The sequence below is a fragment of the Xenopus laevis genome, chromosome 1L, assembly GCF_017654675.1.
Source record: "Xenopus laevis strain J_2021 chromosome 1L, Xenopus_laevis_v10.1, whole genome shotgun sequence".
NCBI classification, from domain to species: Eukaryota; Metazoa; Chordata; class Amphibia; order Anura; family Pipidae; genus Xenopus; species Xenopus laevis.
In genome coordinates this window covers 104384112-104400910 of record NC_054371.1, presented here as the reverse complement: position 1 = coordinate 104400910, position 16799 = coordinate 104384112, and the positions used below count along the sequence as shown (strand labels likewise).

Here is a 16799-nt window from a genome sequence, read left to right as displayed (position 1 = left end):
TTGATGCTAGAAGTGGCAGGTGTCAAGGCACATGTGCTTCCACTATGGACTTCTGTGGGCCTGCAATTAGGATTGGCTAATTTTTTAAAAGTATATGTGACCCATCTGAGTCTTACTTCTTATTTACTTGGCTTACATTTTCAAAGTGTAAGTTTGAACTCTTACTTAAGAAAATAACTAGGTAGCAGTTTTACATGATTTTTTCTTAGACATAAATTGCATTTACTAATCTAATTGTACAGCAATGTTTGCCTCTCAGGAAAAAGCAAGAATCAGAATTGTCCAAACTGTCTACCATGACACTGCAACCTCAAAACACCACCACAGACATACTAAAAAAAAGCACTGAAAACAAGAAAATGGTCAATGAAAATGTAAGAATAACCAATCAACAAATCAATAAAGATGAAAAACAGGTAAGGAATTATAATCTCTATCCCTAACAAGAACTAATCATTTTTTGAAAGACCTGTAAACTAACCCACTGTGAAATATTTCAGCCTTCTCTTAGCACACACTTCTAAAGGGCTTGCTCAAGTTTATAATTAACTATTCTGCAAACTGAATATATTCTCTACACACCTTGTAAAATACTTCGGCTGATTTCTTTTAAGCATTGAATATTAGACTGAACCCTTTTTTGCCACTGTGCAGCACTCTAGAAACCTAAAACATCCTGTATACTGATTCTCCTGTATACTGATTGCTTATAATTTATCATTTCTTTTTAATATGAAATACTCGTTATAAAAGTGGCATGTTTTGGTAATGTACAATAAAAAGGGAACATAACAAATAGCAGAACTGTTAAAAGTGACACCAAATTACAGCCTTACATGTGTGCTAGAGGTGTTTTTTCCCCTCTATGTCAATTTTGATTGGGAGGAGTGCCATGAATACAAGGTACATGAGGTACGAAAACTTTTATACACTTCATGGAACTACAAGATTATTTCTAACCTTTACAGCGTCGGAGAGGGCAGGGGCGGTCCACGACGCTTAGTGCAGAGAGCGCAATAGCGCCCTCTGCACTAGAAGAGCCGAATTTCCGTTTTGAAACCGGAAATTAGGCTCTTAGTTACCAGGAGCGGCATTTTTGCCGCCCCTGGCAACCAGGGGGGCGCTGCCGCCTGAGGCGAGTGTCTCAACTCGCCTCATTGGTGGAGCGCCCCTGTAGACAGTCACTAACATTACAGATCCACCATGTCATACTGTAAAAGAAAATCATTTTACTGTAATAAGAGTTCTGTCTCATTTCTTGTAAACTGAAAATCATCTTGTATGGACACTTTCAAAAACTGTGTGCTGGATGCAGGGCTGGAACTAGTGGTAGGCAGAAGAGGCATGTGCCTAGGGCACAACAAAAGTGGGGGCGCCAAGTACGTATCTCTTTCGCCTACCCCTGGTCCAAACCCTTGTTCCCTAGTGGTGCTCAGCCTGCTCATCCATGTGCCTAGGGTGCCTGGCCGGCTCCATATTTCTGGAGGTGGACTAGTACGTTTAGAACACTTTGGTATTTTTTTTTCTTTATAGGCATCCGAGGGCCACTCTCCCAAGGCACTATCCTAGGCACATCACAGATGTAATATAAAAATGCATCCCATGTTTCCAGGGAAGGAACATGCCTTATCTCACTAAAAATATTGAGACATTTTGGCAAAAAGTAAACTAGAGGTTCCAGATGCTATACAATTACAGGTCTATATGTTCAGCTATCTCTGCCATCCCCCACACAAACCTTGCATTTGCAATAGTGTCTTTGTATCCCGTTTACAGATACAATAGGTTTTGATACAGTGCATGAGCTACCATCCCTTCACCCCAAGAGGTTGCAATGTAAACAGGCAACATACATTTGTTCAACACAATTCAAATAAAAAGGGCTTGTGTTTAGTTTGATTAATTGCCTTCTCCACCAACAGTGGTAAAATATAGAGGTTACATAGGATTAAATAAAGAATGAAAGTCTCATTGTTCTACACTGTTTAGCAAAAAAAAAAGTATGTTGAATATCATTCAACCCAAATTGAACTTGGGAATGTAAAGCCTACACTATATGGCCATATATCAGCCTAATTCATATATACAGCTTGGCCACAGACATACTGTAGATGGCCAGATTGCACTGATAAAATCGGTCAACAACAGAATAGGAGAGGGTCCCAGTGTAAAGATGGCCATTCAAATGAAGATCTGCTTGTTTGACGATGCTGCAAAAATAGCAGATATTTCACTAATATTGTACTGATTGGTGGGCCAATAGTTGGACCATAATTACAGCTATGCTATCCTGCAGATCTTAAACTGCATCAACACACAGATGCAGCTTTTATCGGCTCATGCATGGCCCCTTTATGTGGGGGACAGCAGATGAACTCTCACTACGGATTAGACAGATGAGATTCAAGATGGTTTGCTGAAAATTGGTGGGAAACAATTTAGGCAGAATGGCACCATCATATAATTTTGTGTATGGTCAGCTTAACTAAAGGTGGTGAAATTTTGGACTAATCTTGGTAAGCAATTTTTCTCCAAGTGGGACATGGGATTTTATTTTTGGTATAGTATACTCTAGGCAGTGGCATTTTGAAATGTTGTTTGGTCTTTTCTGTTTTTGTTTCTGCTTCTGTTTGTTTATCCTTTTTACCATTGAGTATGGGAAATAATAACTTCTTCTAAACATGATGTACTGTATTCTCAGTACACACACTTGTATGTGTTTAATCGGTAGGGCTTGTATTGAAAATATTTTAATCACACAAAATGTGTGGTTCTTATTATGTTTTGAGGTAAACAGGGAAATTTAAGCAACTCACTCCATGTTTATTTCTTGTGAGGTAGATATTGATATTACCAGTGCCAGATTTTGTTAAAGCATTGGAAACAGTACCACACAGAAGGTTAATGGTTAAATTAAGGTATCTTGGCCTGGAACATATTTGTATATGGATAGAAAACTAGCTGAAGGATAGAGTTCAAAGAGTGATGGTAATAAACAATTTAGAATGGGACGTGTGTCTTTCCTTGGTACTTTGTTTTTTAATTTGTACATAAATGACCTTGAGTTTTACATTGTTAGTACTGTCTACTATTTTTGCTGATGAAATGAAAATTGTGCAGAACTGTTAGTTCCATGCAAAATGCTTTTTCTTTGCAGAAAGATTTGAGTAAGTTCGAGAACTTGTCAGCAAACTGGCAATTGAGGTTCAGTGTTCATAAAGGCAAGGTTATGTTATGCACTTTGGTAGAAATAGCTTAAATGCTAGTAATATACAATAATAATTGTTTACTGGTAGTCTCATTAATTGAGAAGGATTTGGAGATTTCTGTGGATGCCAAACTCTAGGCAGTGTCAGTCAGTGGCTACTAAAGTGAATAAAGTACTGTCTTGCATAAAAAATGGCATTTGAGGTGGAAAAACATGGTTTCAACCCTTTATAAATCTCAGGTAAGACCTCTTCTTGAGCATGTAGTGCAGTTTTGGGCCTAAGCCATTGAAAAGGCAGGGGTGCTCGGCCAATGAGGCAGCCTGAGGCGCTCGCCTCAGGCGGCAGCACCAGTAACATTTCCAGGGGCAGCAAAAAGCTGCTCCTGTACTTTTAAGAGCCGAATTTCTGGGTTTTAAAATTCGGCTTTTCTAGTCCATCGAAAGAGCACTCACAGGTCTTACAAGAAAAATCAAAAAAGTGTTTATTGTGGGCACAAAAACCAACGTTTCGGCTGTGGCACCAGCCTTTCTCAAAGTGATTTCATGGTGCTAAAAAAAACAACGGTTCGTATACAGGAAATGGCAAAAAAGGGGCGTGTCAAGCAGGGAGTATATGATGTGTACCCACATAATTGGGTAGTGTGTTAAGCTGCACAATTCAAACCATTGTATATAAAATGTACTGAACTATGTTGGTGTAACATGGCTATATGGTGGAGATAACCGAGTACATACATTGGGGCCCACCAAGGCCTTGTTTCAGCTGAAAGTGTGCCCCAAATTTTTTTTATGTAGAAAAAGACAATATAATATAATCAATATATTATTATATGTGTGTATGTAATGACAATATAATCAATGCAATGTGTTGGGGTTTTAAATTGTATCATGTTTAGTTTTGTAGATGTCCAGTTTGAGTTTTCTCTAGTTACTAACCAGGCACCCCATGGTGGTGCTCCTCATCTCTTAAAAAAAAAAAAAGGTGTGCTACCTTACAATACCCTGGGTAAAAATAAAAATATGTACAGTATTTTTTAAGAAAAGCACCACCTAGGGTGGTGAGACTCTGGGGAGGTTGACTACAAATTGGCAGCCCAAGAGATTTTGGGTTGAATTGTACTGAATGGTCAAAAAGCTAATTCAAAAAGTATTTCCAAAACTCCATATTTTTTTTAGTGATTACGATGAATACCACAGAACATGCTGCTTTAATTGCAATTTTATCCAGTCTGCAGTAATTTGCATGCATATTATATATATAATTTATATAATATAACTTATGAAAAAAAATTATTTTATTCAGCCCGCACCTCTAAATGTGGTTGTATGGCTTATGCACTTTAATGGGTGCACATTATTTTTGTGCTTGCTTTGATGGTGACCAATTATGCCGGTTGGGTTCTGACTTTCAATGCATACTGTGATTCATTCTCCAGTCAATCAATGAGAAATCAAGAACTGTTGAAGACATACTTTCAGCTGCCACCAGCAAAAATACACATGGAGTAAAACAGGTAAGATTATTCCATACTAGTATGATACATTAAAAATTTTGGTTAAGGTCATTTTACAGGGCTAAATGCAGATCATATTTGAATAACTTGATGTCAGCACATTCATTGTATTCATTGAATGTACTTTAATTAGTTGGCAAACACCATAAAAGCTTCACAAAAGTAACATAAAACAGACCTGAATTTTATTATCAACTATTTTTATGTTTTATGTACATGGCATTTTCTGTACTGATGTCCACCTGCATCAGTGTTAGAGGCTTTTTACAGTAAAGCCTTTAGTCGAAGAACCCCAAAAATTTAAAAGTATTCAGGTATAGGATCCCTTATCCGGAAACCCGATATCCAGAAAGCTCAGAATTACGGAATAATTCTCCCTTAGACTCCATTTTATCCAAATAATCCACAATTTTAAAAATGATTTCCTTTTTCTCTGTAATAATAAAACAGTAGCTTGTACTTGATCCCAACTAAGATATAATTAATCCTTATTGGAAGCAAAACCAGCCTGTTGGGTTTATTTAAATTAATTTCTAGTAGACTTAAGGCATGAAGACCCAAATTATGGAAAGATTCGTTATCCGGAAAACCCCAGGTCCCGAGCATTCTGGATAACAGGTCCCATACCTGTACTATATTTTTTAGAAATCATATGGAATATTATATATAAGATACAGGTATGGGACCTGTTACCGAGAATGCTTGGGACTTCGCGTTTACAAATAAGAGGTCTTTCCGTAATTTACTGTGCTAAAAAATCATTTAAACAGTAATTAAACGAAACAAGATTGTTTTACATCCAATGAGGATTAATTATCTGAAATTATAATACAGAGAAAAAAAATCATTTTTAAAAATGAGAATTATTAACTTAAAATAGACTCTATGCAGGATGGACTTTCTGTAATGTGAAGCTTTCTGGATAACAGGTTTCCAGATAACGGATCCTATAACTGTATAATGAAGAGGCAATATACCTGTGTTTTTTATGAACGAACATAATAGTGCTTGTATTGAAAATGTGTGCTCTGTCTTTTTAGTAAATAAAAATAACAGTACTTAATCCCAACTAGTTTAGCATAAACAGGTGTCAAAACAATCCTATTGGGTTGATTTAAAAGTTTCAATAGCTTTTTGGCATGGTGATCCAAATGTGTAAAAAAAAAAACAAAAAAAAAAACCTTTACCGCTAAACCCCAAGCATTTTGAATACCATATTTTTCCCTATCCCTAGAATCAGATAATGTGCTTTGTAAAAGCCAGCCTCTTCCAGCTGTTGCCAGAGTCTCAGGTTTAAAGATAAAGAAGAGTTAATTATACAGGCAGTTTTACGTATAAGGGCAATGACACACAGGGTGTTTTGTAATCTACATTAAAATGTAGGCATCTAAACATCCAAAAATAAACTGCCATTGCCAGACACTGAAATTGCTGCAGGTATGTTCATTAAATTGTACAAAGATACATTGGCAGGCATTTTCACACAATTACATATTTCTGGCATTTTGCCATCCACGTGTATAATTGCCCTAAGAGTCATCAAATTAACTATGTTTTTCTTTTACAACCGCTATAAGGAATCAAGCAAATGGGATCGCTTTTCTGTAGCATATGACACAATTCAAAATAACTGTATTTAAAACAGTGTTGTAAATGTGCATTTACAACACAAGCTCTCAGTGTCGGACTGGGACACCAGGGGCCCACCCAAAAACCTTAGACCAGGGGCCCACCAAGAAAATTTAGACCAGGAGCCCACTGTCATTACTATTATTCTTCCTCTCCTCACTCAACCTCTATTCTCCTAGTCTCTTTTCTTTACATACTATAACCTATTATTCAATCTATTTGGCCTCTTTGTTCTCATAGAAACAAGGAATGGCCATGAAATAGGCCAAATGTTTAGCAGCACAAGGGCCCACTGACACCTGGGCCCATCGGGAGTTTTCCTGGTATCCCTGTGGGCCAGTCCGACACTGCAAGCTCTGTTTATGAGAAGGCAGGTGTCCCTGAAAGAGAGAATTATGTTATGCATTCGGGAAACAGTGTGGTAGCTTCTCTGTTAATATTACAAACCCCTGAAAAGGTCTAACCCGGTTATTTAACAATGTCAGCAATAATCATTTTTGGAGGCTAGTCTATGTCTCTGTTTCTATGTCTGCACCATGTTACTTACTGCTTATTTTTCTTCCATGTAGAAATTCGGCCAGCAATGCTTGGTTTGTTGCATGGCAAGTCACTTTGTTGTTATGTACAAACTCTGTTGTAAATGCTTACCAAGATTTTATACTTAGGTTTGCTGTCTATAGTGCTTTTAACTTAGCCTACGGAATCACTGAGAAATCATTATATACAATATTTCTCTCTCACAGGAAGCATTCAGACTCAAATGAGAGAAACTGCATTGCAAAATCTGATTAACTGCTTCGGGTTACCTTTTTCTGCTGAAAACTAGAGAGAAATATAACTACTGTTGCAGATGTATTATGAAAAAAATGGCACTTTCTGGCCATTTACTGTAATAGTTCAGGTCCGGACTGAGAATTAAAATAGATACTAGCATTTCAGGTACACAGAGGCCCAATCAGCCCACATAGAGGCCCAATCTGCCCCCACCAGCCCACTAAATACTGACTTTCTATGGGACCTTATAGCAGCCCCCACAGATTGCCAGTCCGGGCCTGTAATAGTTTATTAAGGTTATAGCAAATATCCAGTTTTCAGGACCATATTAAAATAACCCACAATCTCAATATCAATTTTTTATCATGCTGAATGAGGAAATGGTACCAGCTGTATTGTGTATTGAACATATTATACAAGCTTGTGTGAAATCAGTAGTTGTAATTGTAAGTGATAGAGGGTGCAGAATTTACTAATAATCTATGTCCTCATCCAGTGTATCTGTAGTTAAGGGTAAGCGTGACAAACAATAATAGAGACCTGGTTTGTATTGCATTGTATGCATAACAAAGGGTATCACTGATCAAAGTACATTAATAAAAAACCTTTACACCAAATGAGTATGTTTATAAATACATTTATATATATTACATCAAGATTCAAAAGGAAGGGATCTCTCAGATAAATTAATTAGCAATGTCAGTGCAAACAATTAATGGGGTCATTCCCTAATTTTCATCCCAGTGGTGAACAACGTAAAATGTCTAATGAAGCAGTAGAATTCTTAATGTATTAGATGAAAGTTGAGTGTAGGACTGGTCAGAGGGTAAGGCATTTTTTAGTAGCTTAATGCAAAAAATGTCACAATGTCCTTAATATATTGATAATGGTGCAAAGGACATCTCTTCTTTGTATGAATTGTGGTCACTTTAGTGGTGGGCACAACTTTCCCATTTTTGCTACAATTCCCAGGTGCATACTCCATCTTTCTATTGCCTAGACCAGGGGTCAGCAACCTTGACTATCAAAAGAGCCATTTTGCCCCCTCTTCCACTAAAGAAAAATAGTCTGGAGCCGCAAAACATAACACAGTTTATAAACGTAAAAGTTTTAACCTTTTTTAATCTTAACTTTTACAACAACAGAATACAACAAACAGAAGTGCAGTGTGTATGTGTAGGCCTACTTTGAAATAAATGAAACACTGAATTACCCCTATTAAATGATAGTGTTCTCATCCAGGCCCGGACTGATAGTCTGTCCGTTTGGGCAAATTCCCGAGGGGCTGCTCTACCCTGCAGTCAAGTGGGCCGCGCGGTGGCACCCTGGTATTGCAGGGTCACCGGATGCCTTTTTCACGCCACTGTTGCTTTCCTCATTCCCAACCCTGTTTATACCGCCAGCCCAGGACCTGTTATCCAGTCTCCAGGGCAGACCAGCTCCCGGCCACAAGATGCCTCAAAATGCGCAAGCGGTCAGCCCTCTAGGAGGCAGCATCTGAATGAACATAGCTGAGTCCGTGTGGAGATCATGGAGATAACGCGAAGCAGCAGCCATCAGACTGCATACAAATATTCCTTTCCTTACTATGGGACCCTGTCTTAAAAGTCAATCAGCACAAAATTATATAACTTACATTGTGCAGACTGAGGAGGGGGAGCGGGTTTACATCGGCAGTCTGGCGAAGGATCGCACTTAAACATGACGTGACTCATGCATCTGCACGTCTGTGATTTATGGGAGCTGGGCCTTTGTAATTGTGCTTTTTATAAATAAAGTACCATGACTGCATATCTGAACAGGGGCCGTAGTAGAGAGTGTGGATACTTTTATTTGCTTCAGCAGCAATTCAGTTATCCGTATCAATGTGACACAACAGTTGCGTCCTCAAGAATATAAGTAAGACCAGATAACTTTTTATATATTTTATAAACAAAAACTCATGTCTGTTATTTAATGAAGACACACTTATAATTTAGCAAACTTCATCTAAACTCATAACGAAACTGCAAAACTTGTATCAATATCTCAGTATGTAATATTTCATGTACATCAGAATCAGCTGCGGCTGCATCTCATATTACTTATTCACTTATTTACTGCCCATACAAGGGGTCCTCTGCAGAAATTTATGGCTGTCTACTTTGCATATTCTCTCTCCCTCCCCCCCCCATCAGGAAGGAGAAGACCAGTAAGAACTCCAGTTTCCTTGTTGTCTGCCATTACCTCTGAAAATGTGATGTTTATTTTTATAAATGTGCTGAGGCTGTTTACATAAAAATAACAGTTCAGTGGGTATTACAAGGGATATTGTAAATGATCAGGATATTAGAAGTCACTGAGGGGTTGTTCTGTGACCAAATAAAGGCACAAGGCTGCAGGCTGAGTTATACAGGGAACTCTGAGTATCACTCATGTATTATAAGGGATAATGTACCCCCTACTGTAAATGATAAGGATATTAGAAGTCATTGAGGGGTTGTTCTGTGACCATATAAAGGCACAAGGCTGCAGGCTGAGTTATAAGGGAACATGCACCCCCTACTGTAAATGATCAGGATATCTATATATACATATATAAAATATGCGTGTGTATAAGTAAAACACCAGAATGCATTTATGTGTGGGCTGCTTTGATTTTTTTGGCCGGGGCTGCTTTTTACTCCCAGTCTGGCCCTGTTCTCATCTGTTTAATGTGACTTCTGTTTCTGAAGCTCCATGGTGATCTTCCCTCTCTTGTCTTGAGTGTGTGGCTGCGGTTCAGACCATGATCTTGCTGCGGCTCTTGGCTGTCACTCCTGGGACGTCTATACAGTCCTCGCACCTGCTTGCGGCTTCGTGAGTGTGTGAATGCGTTAAGCTAACTGTTAGCTTACCACGGTCGCACACTCAAGAAGCCGCTAGCAGGTGCAAGGGCTGTATAGACGACATGACAGGCAAAGCCACAAGACCGAGCCTCAGCAAGCAGGATGAAGAGCCGCATGAGGCTCCGGAGCCGCGGGTTGCCTACCCCTGGCCTAGACATAAAACAGAGCTTATTTTTCAACAGTAGAATACTTTGGTTCTGCCTTTATATTAGGCCTTGTTGCATAACATATTTGACATGTCCAGAGCAGGAGCATAACAAAATAACACCGGACACCCCTGCAAAAAATCTACAGAGGAGCCCAGCACTTAAAGAAAACTTAACCTCCCTCCATACGGGTTAAGAGAACAGCAGCAGATGCGTAATTGTTTGCCAGTAGATGGCTATAGTGGAGGCTGACCCTGAGATGGACCAGATATTGAGGCAGAAATCTTTTGTTTTTCAGAAGAGATGTTCTGGACTCAAATCCGTTGTCGTCAACGTATAAAAATAGAGATGACTATTACAACTGACGATTTAGAGGCAAATGGAGGTGTGTAGCTGTGATCACTTGATTAATCAAAGCTTGAGTGTGTAGTGAAAAGGGTTTGCCTTCTCTCTGAGGATTGGGTATCCTAGAAGGTTGCTCTGCAGTGTAGCTACTTCCATCCATATAGGTTGAATGAGTGGGTAGTCCCAGAATATGTAAAGTAGAGTGCCTTGCATGCCACAGTTCCTCCAGCAGGTAGGCGGATCGTCTGGAAAAGGTTTGTGGAGCTTGTTTGGTTATTGTACTAGAACATTAGTAGTTTATATTTGTTTTCTTTTTTGTCTTACTTGTGTCAAAATCTTTTTAGCATTTTCCCAAATCGATGTCTAGGTTGTTTTGGAGAGAGGTTGTTGTAGAGTCCCATTTGGACTGGAATGGAAATGGTCAGTACAAGGTTGAAATAGCAATTTATAGATGGCTGATAGCAATCCTTTTTGTGGTAGGCCACTTCCTGCCAAGGTTTCAAAAGTTTTAGGTGAAGTAATAGCAGTTTTATAATCAGGCTTTTCTCTTTCTCTAGTTTTGCAAAGGGGTCGGATAATAGTAAGTGTGTGGTTCAGTTTGGTTTTCAGTAGTAATTATTTTTTTTATCCATCTGTTATAAAAGGAGAGCACTTTGCTAGTTCTTAAGGTAAATCACCTTCTGGGGCAACTTAGATGCGAGGTTGTGCTTTTGCTTCAGCATATTCCATAGGCGAAGAGTTAGTTGTATATAACTAAGTAGCATAGGTAGGGCCTTAAAAGCTTTATTTGGAGACCAAATGAGTGATTTTATGTGCATGTCATCTAAAGTGAGGTTATGTGCACTGGGAAATAATCTTCTATTTGTGTGCAATTACATTTGTGTACAATTACATTTTGTGTACACAAGTATTTGTAGAGCCCAGTGAGGTATTGCAGAATGTACATTTAAAATGTAAATTTAATGCAGCAAATAGCTGCTAACTTTACTTACACTGTAAAATTCAGTTTTCACGGTGTTTGATTCATATTGCACAGTTATTGGCAAGCAATCAAGCATGATCGGATCCCTTCAGTAACTGGCAAGTTTCAGGGCTGTTACAAAAAGCAGATCTTTTGCAAAGTATTTCTATTAAATAGTATCTGGTAACATAGAAACAGCGCCGTTCAGTAGGCCTGTTAGTGGGCTCCATACATGGGCAGATAAACTGCTGAAGGGGCCAAATTGGCATCTTAATTCTGTCCATGTATGGTCACCTTTAAATTATCAAACTGACAAATAAATGCAAACTTATAAAAAGCTGCTACAAATAGTTTTTTTCATTCATCATTACAGTATCCACATTGGTCAACTTTATATCATTCAGCAACCATATTTACAATTAGCAAATTATTTTAAGCTGTAAGAGCTGCTTCATAAATAACATCTAATTATGGTATTAAATATAAAATTCATTGGCTCGGGAGTCACACCACAGATTGGTAGAAGAGGTAGAGGCTGCTGTAGAAACAGAAGAGACATCCTTGTTGGTAATTTGTTATGAATGTTATGCTTACAGTGAGGAATGCATATGGTGGAACAGTACTTCATCAACAACTTCAACCCCCTAGCTGGACAAATTAATTAAATGAATTCCTAGAAATAAAGAAAGTACTTGGATTACACCATACCTCCCAGGTGTCCTGTTTTTCACTGGACAGTCCCGATTGTGACAGCTCAACCTGCAGTCCCGGATTGTTACTGAAATATCCTGACTTTCTCTTTGATCTCCTGCACTGAACAGCCAGAAAAATATACAAAGTTTCTAGTTTAGTTGGCTTTTGGCAGAGAGCCCAGAATATGTGGCGGGTACACTTGGATACTTTTGTAGCAATTTATGATAATCAAAGTAACAATTGTAATAATTTAAGATAAGCAGGTCTCTTGGGGAAACTGTGACTTGCAGCTTTAAGGGCAATTCACCTTCATTAGCAAAACTGTAATAACAGATAAGAACCTCAGAAATGTGTTCAAACTTTCATAACCTGCCAAATTTTGTAAAATGAACATGGTAATTAGGGGGTGTTGCCACAAAAATGAGCATGGTCAAAAAAAATGTTGCAGATCTTATTGTCCCTCTTTCTATTTCCAAAATGTTGGGTGGTATGATTATGCAATATAAATTTAGCACACAGTGACATCTACTGGCCAGATGGATATACACCCCAAGTCTCACCTTGCCCACAAAGTGTACTGTAAAGTAAAGTATGCAATTTGACTAGGGATGCCCAAATGTTTGCATCCAACTGTGTGTATGTATAGGCACATTTTTTCAGAACAACTTAAATTTTCTAAATCTGATTGAATGTTTGTATTGACTTATATAGTAAGATATGACCTAAGAAAATAAAAAAAAAATATGGAGAAATACGTAAATTGAATGTTATTGTATACTATATATATAATAGGAAATTGGAAAGCTCCATGTCTCCTGGGTGCGCCAAAAACAAATATATAGTTTTAGCATGAACTTTTTTTTACATTAGTAGCATAACAAACTGTGCTTGTGAATTCCAAGTTGAGACTAGGACAAATGTTACTGCACAATGCAATACTGTACTAAAATTATCACTGTATGACGTCAGATGCGTGAGATTTATTCCAACCATGAGGTCTATAAACTTTAAAACACCTTAAATCTGGCCATACACTGGGTAAGCCTCTGTGGTATGGTTTACTTTAGTATTGACCTTCAACCCCAGCTACTTACAAGAGAAAAGTAGAGATAAAGATCTCTCCAAACCTCTCAAATTGCACAGCATGCACTTTCATAGTTGAATATAGTATTCAACACAGTTGTGTAGAACAGGTATGGGATCCATTATCAGGAAACCTGTTATCCAGAAAGTTCTGAATTACACGAAGGCCACCTCCCATAGACTTAATTTAATCAAATAATTTAAAAAAATTTAAATGATTGATTTTTTCTTTGTAACAATAAAATAGTACATTTGGCTTGAACCTAACAAAACAATCATATTAGGTTTATTTAATGTTTATATTTAGCAGACTGCAGATTATAGAAAGAGCCCAGGTCCCGAGAATTCTGGATAACAGGTCCCATACCTGTATAAATATTTTGCCTGCTTGTTTCTTTTCAATTGTAGGGTTGAGCTCAAAAAAACGGTACGGACAAAAGATATATATTACACTTGCAGGTTTCAGCTATATAACAAACATGAAAAACACTGAAGTATAGTGGGTAGGTTAGCCCTGCCAAATTAAGGCCCCCCCCCCAAACTCATGAAAACCAGTTCAGGTTATCAGTAGGTTCGGCTAGGTAATAAACTGACTCATAAAACTTTTTAATAGATACTTTAAAAACCAAATGTCCATTGGACGATGTTAACATAGCAAACCAAACCAAAGTATGTACAAACCCACTGCCATTAACAAATAAGTGCAATGCAGGACACAGATTAAAAAAACGCTAATAGGTGGTAGGTGGGGTTAACTTGAAACCGCTAGGTGTGTGCGGATTAATCGAGAGAAGTTAAAGAAAAGTACGCATCAAAAATGTTCTGCTCCCCCTCTCTTCAAATGCCCAGTTCCCCAGTAGTAAGTGCTACCTGTCTACGCTGGGAACGGATGGGATCTAGGTCCCCCACCGTCCACCTATGCTGCGTGTTTCGCCAACTATATGGCTTCTTCAGGGGCATAGGTTTGCTATGTTGACATTGTCCAATGGACAGTTGGTTTTTAAAGTAAATATTAAAAGTGAAGTTTTATGAGTCAGTTTATTACCTAGCCAAACTTACTGATCACCTGAACTGGTTTGCATGAGTTTGGGGGGGGGCTTAATTTGGCAGGGAAAACCCACCCCCCATACTTCAGCTTGTTTTTTTTTCAAAAAGGTTTTAACAAACCAGTTCCTTATTGTGTATTGTTACAGAAAAAAGAAAATAATCTGAAAGTCCAAGAAAAAGAGAATGACAGGCTTCAAGAGAGAACTCAAGAAATATATATGAACTGGAAAGAAGCACAAGAAGTAAAACACAAATTAGAAAAAGAAGATAAAGAATGGCAGGAATCATGTAAGTAGCTGTGCAAATATAGTTGAATGCAAGAGTTTCGGTACCCTTTGCCAAACTCACATACAGTATTTAGGTTAATTTTGTAAAAAGCAGTAAGCAAGTACTGCAGGAACCAATATGTTAAACCATATTTTCAAATGTTAAAGCAAGTAGTTATTGTGCACTTCCGGCCACACAAGCTCAAGGCATAATCGATCCATCTTCATGTTTAACAGTGTTTTTTTTCCTTCAAATGCTGCTGTTGACATTTGTGATGAGGTCACAGGTAAGGCTTCTTCTTCCATGCAAAACATATTTGTGCAAACACTACTGCCCCATGGAACAGCGCAACTTCCTAATCCTTGTGTCAGCTAAACCTTCCTCCGGGTCTTTGTAATGTCAGAGATATTATGCTATTAACGACTTATAAAGTAATTAGGGACTAGGACTTTTCTAGCCAAGTGGAAGGGCTGCCACACTTTTGTGTATTCCTCAATTTTCTATTTTCTTTTTATTCTATGTTTTAACATTTGTGAAATAAGATCTGACTATATAAAACAAATATGTTGTTTTTAACAAACTGATCCCTGCTCTAGGTGTTTGCTTCTTTTCACTTACAAAATTAACTAAACATATAATTTGACAAGGGGTGCCCAAACTTTTGCATTCAGCTGTAGGTTTCACCTTTTCATCTTAAGTATAAGCAACACTGCAAAGAGAATCAGCTATGAAAAAGACAAAGGAGAGATCAGAAGCACATCAAACTTGCTGGACAATGTGCCCCCGAAATAAAACAAGAGTATGGAAAGTCCTCTTTTCCGTCATTCCCAGCTCTTTGGGGGTGATAGCAGCCATAATAATCACTTATCAATTGTGGTCTTTTTCTAAGATTATTATAAAAATATTACATTTAAAAAGACATATGATTTGAAAAAATAATTGCTGATTTGAAAACATTCTGCATATTGCCTATTTTTTGGAGGCAATTTTTTTTGTACCACTGTTAAATAAGTAAATGAACATTCTCCGTGACAATGAGGCAACTAAATGGCTATAATGATTAATTACAGCATTATTAAGGCAAGTGTTTGCAGAGGCCAACACACCGGAATACAGATTGAGCAGACGTTATTGATGTATCTGTTTGACACACTGCACCAGCACATGTACAGTAGTTCATTGGAAAACAGCTGAATGACATATGTATCAGTTTATATATAACTATTTATATAAAATAAAGGATTCTTCCATATGATAACAGAATTTTGGGACTGGCTCTGATATGCATGCACTTTAAAGGAGAACTTAAACCTAGTCTGCCTTACACTGCCCCCACCCAAGCTCCCTCCCTACTGCATCTATTCTTTTCAGAAGTCTCCCTGTGTGCTGACCTGCAATAAATCTGCAGATTTGCACAGCAAAGTTCAAAGGGGTCAGGGGTCGTCATCCCCTGACTTCTGATCCTCTTTGGTTAGAGCATTGAGACTGCTCTTACAGGAGCATGAGCAATTGAACCAATGTTTTGAATCAGCTACTGTACATGCTCCTGGAAGATCCGTATCCCCATTGACAGAAGAGAATCAGGAGATGGTAAATTTGAACTGTCCAACTCTGCAGATTTATAGCTGGTCAACACAAAGGTAGACTTCTGAACAGAATAGATGCAGTGGGGAGGGAGCTTGGAGAGGGGAGTGAAGGAGAGGGTGAGGTAGGGTTTAGTTCACCTTTAACATAACTTTTGTAACAATTTGATCATATTTGGAGCAGACTTTGGGGTTTATTTTGAATTTTCTGCCCATAATGAGATAAATGCTGGATATATTTGCGGTTCTATAAGAGTCATAATAGGAATTAAGTTGTCGTATGTTATCCCCAGTACGTAAGTCAAAGATAGCAGACGAACGAAGAAGATCAGTGGCTAAACAAGCACGGGATGATTATAAGAGACTATCAATGCAGGGAATTGAGCGAGGCAGAGTGGCTGACACAGCCAAGAACTTTGGAGCGGTAAAACGGCCACCTCTACCACCAAAGCCAAAACTAGTTACACCTGCAAATAACAGTAATATAAACAGGTAATATGTATAAACAAGTAATAAGTATTATGAATTTTGTATGCAGGTCTGTGGATTCAGTACTTAAATCCTTCAAAAGTGTATCAAAGTAATTAAAATCTAATGTACTGTTGCACTGCACTGGTAATAACTGGTGTGTTTGTTTCAGACGACTACTGTAGTTACTATAAACAAACTACTGTGTAGAAAT

The 16799-nt window shown here is 38.1% G+C and overlaps 1 protein-coding gene across 1 annotated transcript in view; it reads left to right on the top strand.

The window, feature by feature from the left end:
• Positions 1-16799, top strand: part of sh2d4a.L (SH2 domain containing 4A L homeolog) — a 44919-nt gene that overhangs the window by 25714 nt on the left and 2406 nt on the right. The window contains exons 4-7 of the mRNA XM_018254283.2: positions 260-416; positions 4645-4722; positions 14414-14555; positions 16411-16609. Of these exons, the coding sequence (XP_018109772.1) occupies positions 260-416; positions 4645-4722; positions 14414-14555; positions 16411-16609 (576 nt within the window). The remainder of the gene's footprint in view (positions 1-259; positions 417-4644; positions 4723-14413; positions 14556-16410; positions 16610-16799) is intronic.